At 45.4% G+C, this 6,378-nt stretch overlaps 1 protein-coding gene and 1 long non-coding RNA gene across 2 annotated transcripts; both read left to right on the top strand.

Annotated features, from left to right (window-relative positions):
* Positions 1 to 3,230: 3,230 nt before the first annotated feature.
* Positions 3,231 to 3,540, top strand: LOC120994882. The gene is made up of 3 exons (XR_005777493.1): positions 3,231 to 3,290; positions 3,366 to 3,421; positions 3,492 to 3,540. It is a non-coding gene; the product is annotated as an uncharacterized LOC120994882 (long non-coding RNA).
* Positions 3,541 to 3,564: 24 nt separating this feature from the next.
* Positions 3,565 to 5,329, top strand: LOC120993898 (formin-like protein 6). Its single transcript, XM_040422367.1, has 5 exons — positions 3,565 to 3,572; positions 3,658 to 3,733; positions 3,828 to 4,047; positions 4,243 to 4,402; positions 4,486 to 5,329. The coding sequence occupies exons 1-5, from the start codon at positions 3,565 to 3,567 to the stop codon at positions 5,327 to 5,329; spliced, it is 1,308 nt and encodes a 435-aa protein (XP_040278301.1).
* Positions 5,330 to 6,378: the final 1,049 nt, after the last annotated feature.

The raw sequence follows: 6,378 nt of genomic DNA, 5'->3' as shown, positions 1-6,378 counted from the left end.
TATATGTGAATAATCCATATTTAAGTTTATTTAGCTCTGCTGAGAGCATGAGCTCCCTGAAACAGCTGATCCTGAAGATAGTGCAGCGTGCCAGGGTTCCATAAGGATGATGCGGGTTGAGTGTACAAGTGATAAGGTGCCGAGGATAGTAGTACTCACAGTTTAGTTGTCCCTTGGGGCCGGCAGTGCAGTGGATGGGAAGACAGCACGAGATCTTCCGGGGCACTCTCTGTTGCAGGGAACACCAGCCAGATGTTGGTTGAGGTGCCCTTGATGGTGGTGATGTTTAGGGTGCTTGTGGCTGGGCCCCTGGTTTGTGACGCCAGCACCGTTAGGTGCAAATGTTGAGAGTAGTAGTTAAGATGATATAGAATAAAGAGACTAGAATTTTAAAAAGAAACTCCTGGTATTTTACTGAAGCTGATCCACAGGTTATCAATGTATGAAAAGTAATTTACATCAGAGAAGTTTTTACAATGATTCCCATTAGTTCTCAGGAGTTGCATTGGGAATAGTCCTTTATGACAATCAGTCTTTCTCTCTCTTAATGCTCCAAATTGGAGGTTAATGCTGTTTTTATTGTACTGTATAATCCTATACTTCAGTTTCCTTTTATAGGAATACTATATTCAGACAAATGATCCTTTTGTCTTTAAGTATGGTGGGTAGCTGATAGCTTGAGATCTCTCCACTAGTGATGAGCGAGCATGCTCGGCCGAATACCTGTTCGGATCGAGCATTGCTATGCTCGGCAGATTTGAGTGCTCAAATAATAATAATAAGACAATGGAAGTCAATGGGAGACAACCAGGTACCCCCTGCTCGAAAGACAAGAGGGTGAAAACGAATATATAGCAATATAGCAAATATTATATAATAATTATGTAGCAAGTCACTGATAATATCTGACACTGGAAAAGCTGGGTAATAACTCAGTGTAGATCGCAAGTTATTATCCAGCTTTTCCAGTGTCAGATTTTATCACTGAGTTATTACCCAGCTTTCCCAGTGTCAGATATCATCCTAGTGTAGATCACGAATATTTTAATTGAGAATTTTCCATGCAAAAGGCTACACTAATAAGCTTGTCATAAGAATCAGTCTAATATTCTTGTCAGAAGACTATGAAACCAATAGAGGGCGCTATTGAGTTATGAACAGCGCCCTTTATTGGTTTCATAGTCTTCTGACAAGAATATTAGACTTGTCATAAGACTGTAAAACCAAAAGAGGGCGCTGTTCATAACTCCATGGCGCCATCTATTGGTTTTCATAGTCTTATGACAGCTGAAAAACAAGGCAGATTCTGCTCTTCTGCATGTCTTTCCCATAAGCCCATGTTTATGCAAATGAGTTTTTACATGACAAAACTGTATGGAAAGGTTATTGAATATTATGTTAAGACAATCTGAAAACTTTTTGTCGCCCTAATAATATTGATCTAGGTGTGCAGGTCCACCCAAGCCATCCAACAGATGCAAAATATCTTTGAGTTTTACTGGTTCTCAGTCAGATGAGGGCTGGTTTGGAATATCTTATAGTGCACAAGGTTGCTATTGTAAGGTATGCTGACTGTCATCTATCTCATGGATAGATTAGGCACATATCTGGCTTTTGGTTTACAACATTTGTGTGGTTGTATCCATCAATTTCTAACCATTTTATTATGAACCAGACCTTCTCTTCTGAGCAGGGGGTGCTTGGTTGTCTCCTATTGACTTCCAATATACATGGGTGCTTGGACAAGCACACAAATATAGCAATGTGTTTGGGTTGAATACTTTGGTGCTCGCTCATCACTACTCTCCACCTAATGCAAAAGAGGCTAGAGTCACATACACAACAGTTACCTTCCTTTGTCAATATTTTCACTACCTCTCTGAGTTATCTGGAGATACTGTGATCTTTTTGCTTCTATGGGTTGGTACATAGAATTAACTATGGAGGTTTTGTAACTCTCCAAGAAGGAAGCTGAAGTGCAGGTTGTCCTCAGGCATCACACACAGATCTTCTTCCTGCTTTCTGAACACACTGAGTATAGGGCGGAGTTAGCCCTGGGAGGCTTGTTAAGGGCTCTTTCACACTTGCGTTGTTCTGTTCCGGCATAGAGTTCCGTCGTCGGGGCTCTATGCCGGAAGAATCCTGATCAGGATTATCCCCATGCATTCTAAATAGAGAGAAATCCGTTCAGGATGCATCAGGATATCTTCAGTTCCGGAACGGAACGTTTTTTGTCCGGAGCAAATAGCGCAGCATGCTGCGCATTTTGCTCCGGTCAAAAATCCTGAACACTTGCCGCATCGACGGATCCGGAATAATAGCCCATTGAAATGCATTATTCCGGATCCGTCCTAACATCTTCAGTTGTTACGACGCAATGACGGATCCGGAAGTTGCGTCTGCGCCTGCGCCACGAAGTAGGAAGCCCTTGGCTGGCGCGATAACTTCCAAAGACAACCCGCGCGGGAGAATACAGGTCGTGAAAGCAGCTCCTGGAGGTGAGTTTTGTGTGTGTTTGTCCCTAGGTAAAAACATTAACTACATGCATCTACTATGCATGGAGGATGTTGGGGGTAGTAGTCCCCTGGGGAATGCTGCCCCCAGCACCCACCGTGCAGTCACCCCAGCTGCAGTCCCAAGTGCTTTTGCTTTGGGAATGCAGCTGGGGTGACAGCATGGAGGATGTTGGGGGTAGTAGTCCCCTGGGGAATGCTGCCCCCAGCACCCACCGTGCAGTCACCCCAGCTGCAGTCCCAAGTGCTTTTGCTTTGGGAATGCAGCTGGGGTGACAGCATGGAGGATGTTGGGGGTAGTAGTCCCCTGGGGAATGCTGCCCCCAGCACCCACCGTGCAGTCACCCCAGCTGCAGTCCCAAGTGCTTTTGCTTTGGGAATGCAGCTGGGGTGCTTGCATGGAGGATGTTGGGGGTAGTAGTCCCCTGGGGAATGCTGCCCCCAGCACCCACCGTGCAGTCACCCCAGCTGCAGTCCCAAGTGCTTTTGCTTTGGGAATGCAGCTGGGGTGACTGCATGGAGGATGTTGGGGGTAGTAGTCCCCTGGGGAATGCTGCCCCCAGCACCCACCATGCAGTCATCCCAGCTGCAGTCCCAAGTGCTTTTGCTTTGAGTATGCAGCTGGGGTGACTGCATGGAGGATGTTGGGGGTAGTAGTCCCCCGCTTACGGTGTTACTGTTGTTTAATATTAATTTTCTAATTTTCATATTTTTGGTCTCATTGTTTAGGTTATATTTTTTGCGAGAGAGACCTGATAGTGTCCGAAAATATGTCCAGTAAGTATCATTTTTGAGGGATTTTTTTCAATGATTCAAAATCAATTGTTTAATTATTTTAAATTGTTTCAATAGGCTATTCAAGTGAGTCCGGGAACTCTCCTCCAAGCCAACGAGTTCGCTTGGATACGGTATGTCATGTCTTAAAGCTTTATTTTATTATCCCATGTCCAAAATATTAATGTTTTTTTTCTTTCACAGCAATCGTCAACGGAGGAGAGGTGTTCCGGACCTGCTCCGTCAACGGGAGAGGAGGAAGTCGGGGGTGGACACCATGAGGCGGTAAATTTTATTAAAATTTTATTTATATTTTTTATTATTATTGAGTATTTTTTTGAGTATTAAGTTTGATATTCTTTTATTTTAGTCTAATCCTACTGTTGCCCCAAGAGGTCGTCAGCGACCATCCACAAGGCGCCGGGGAGCACGCGGCGGTCGGGGACGTGTGAGTATATCTCAGTATTGAATCTTGTTATATCATATGTGTATATATATATATTTTTATTTATTTATTAATTTATTTTCTCATTTATTTAGGGTTCAAGGGCCTCTGCCAGAACGGATGAGGAGGAATTATCGGGATTCTATATTGATAATGAACTCCTCATCCATCTGGTGGAGGAACGCGTCCCACTCTGGGACCATACCGACCGCCGCCATGCAGATAATCACCTGACCCGGAGTCTGTGGATGGAGATTTGTTGCAAAATACTTCCGGATTGGGACGACCTCAGTGAAGGCCAACAGGAAGATTGCAGTAAGTAGCCTTAAATTTTTTAAATTGATTAGTTATCAGTAATGTCCAAACTGCGGCCCTCCAGCTGTTGCTAAACTACAACTCCCAGCATGCCCTATCCATGCATGTCAGGGGTAGTAGTTTTGCAACAGCTGTAGGGCTGCAGTTTGTTAATGCCTGTAATTTTAGAGTAATGCTTATTTTTATATTTTTCAGAGACGTCAGTCATGGTGCGATGGCGCTCAATAAGGGACCGCTATAAGAAAGATTACAACGAGGAGGTCAATCGCCCGAGTGGGTCTGGCGGAACCCGCCGGCAGCCGTACCGCTATGCGGCTGCCCTAGGGTTCCTACGTAGAACCCTAGAGCTGCGAAGGTAAGTAAAAAATCCATCTAAATGGTAAAATGTAGAAGTAGATTTTAAAAACATGCTAATTATATATATATTTTTTTTAACAGAACAACTAGCAGTACTCGGGCGCCAGAACCTCCTCGTGAAAGTGATCAAGAGGCGGTCCCTACTGAGCTGCCACCCGCGGATCCCTCTCCACCTCGTCCAGCACCTGGTCAGGATCCAAATCGTCCTCTACTCGTGCCCTCTGGTGACGCAACAATGGCCGTTATGGCGCCACTTTTTGAGGCGTTGATGCGTCGCCAGAGGGCCGGTAGAAGCCGCCAAGCTGATTATGAAGACCTCACAAGGCTCTTGTATGAGACCTTGTGTGGTTACAGCCATAGGATTGTAGCCATGGAGGCCGAGCTGAGAAGTCTGCGGGAGTGTGTGGCGCAGTTTTCTCAGCCGGGCCCGCTACAAACCTATTGGCCATCAGTTAATCAGCTGGTGGTGGACTTCACGCCCGACCAGGTGCTGGAGTTCAGACGTAGGGTGGAGGATGCGGTGTGGGATTTGAGACACCGCACAACTTCCGTCCCCCAACCACCGACCTATCCCACGTCCCATTCCTATCCCCCATCACAACCTCCTCACCCCTTCCAACCTCCGCAAACTCCAACCCGTCCACCTCAACCACCTCCCCATTCTCCAAACCCCGAGCCTTTTCACCACTGTTCTCTCTCTCCTCCTAACTATTTTCAACCATCAACTTTCACCACTCCTTCTTCGCTGGCTCGTGCAACTCCTTCCCCCAATCCCCCATCCCGGTTGCATACTCCCGCTGTCTCTCCTCCCACATCGCACATTTCTATGTCCACCAGAACATACGAAGGTGGAGAGGGATCAAGCCATGCACTGCCTTCCACCCCCCAACCTCCTCCTCAAAATCCTCAATACCGGGATTTGTAATTTTGTTGATTTTATTTTTATATTAATATTGTTTTATTTATATATATATTTTTTTTTTTAAAAACTGTAAAAATCTGTTAAACGTTTTTATGTGTCCTTGTGTTTATTTACTAAAATAAAAATATACCTGACATGCTCTCCCACCGCTTGGAGAGCGACACTGCAACTGTGTCGCTCTACAGGCGGGGGGAGAGGGTGTGTTGGATAAAGGCCTGACATGCTCTCCCACCGCTTGGAGAGCGACACTGCAACTGTGTCGCTCTACAGGCGGGGGAAGCGGTTGTGTTGGATAAAGGCCTGACATGCTCTCCCACCGCTTGGAGAGCGACACTGCAACTGTGTCGCTCTACAGGCGGGGGGAGCGGGTGTGTTGGATAAAGGCCTGACATGCTCTCCCACCGCTTGGAGAGCGACACTGCAACTGTGTCGCTCTACAGGCGGGGGGAGCGGGTGTGTTGGATAAAGGCCTGACATGCTCTCCCACCGCTTGGGGAGCCAGCCAATGATAGTGTCTACTCATGGGATGATAAGAGTTTTTTTTTAAATAATTAAAATTATTTATATCGAAACACCATACTACTATATTAATTTGAAAAAGTTAATAAACTTTATTATTAAAAAAATTTTCTCAAACAAACAACAGAAAAATATTTCAATATTATACATTCTGGTCCTGCCACTGTAAACGTCCAGCATCTGAGCTAAAGTAGGCAGCAAATGAATCGCGCATGGCGGACACCGCCACAGTACCACGTGGTCCAAAAGTTGCAATACTTGGCATTTGGCTGTCATCGATTATTCGCTCAATGGCGGGTTCTTTAGTCCGTAGGAAATTGTGAAGTACAACCCCACACTTTACCACTTCGTCTACAGTTTCGATCTTCATCTGAATAGGTTTTGCAAACACTCTCCATTTAGAAACAAGGATCCCAAAGGTGCACTCGACCATTCTTCGTGCCCTTGTTAATCAATAATTGAAAATGCGTTTGGTGACATCCAATCCACGGCTTGAGTAAGGTTTTATCAGGTTTCCAGACATTTGGAAAGCT

This window comes from Bufo bufo, chromosome 3 (genome assembly GCF_905171765.1).
Source record: "Bufo bufo chromosome 3, aBufBuf1.1, whole genome shotgun sequence".
Lineage (NCBI taxonomy): Eukaryota > Metazoa > Chordata > Amphibia > Anura > Bufonidae > Bufo > Bufo bufo.
The sequence above is the reverse complement of the archived record's forward strand: the minus strand, read 5'-3'. Positions and strand labels throughout refer to the sequence as shown.

Bases quoted from the DNA above. Each gene is read 5' to 3' on its own strand.
- LOC120993898 (XM_040422367.1), top strand. The intron at 3,734-3,827 runs GTGTGAGTATAT...TCATTTATTTAG, and splicing joins AGCACGCGGCGGTCGGGGAC to GGTTCAAGGGCCTCTGCCAG. The intron at 4,048-4,242 runs GTAAGTAGCCTT...TATATTTTTCAG, and splicing joins AGGCCAACAGGAAGATTGCA to AGACGTCAGTCATGGTGCGA.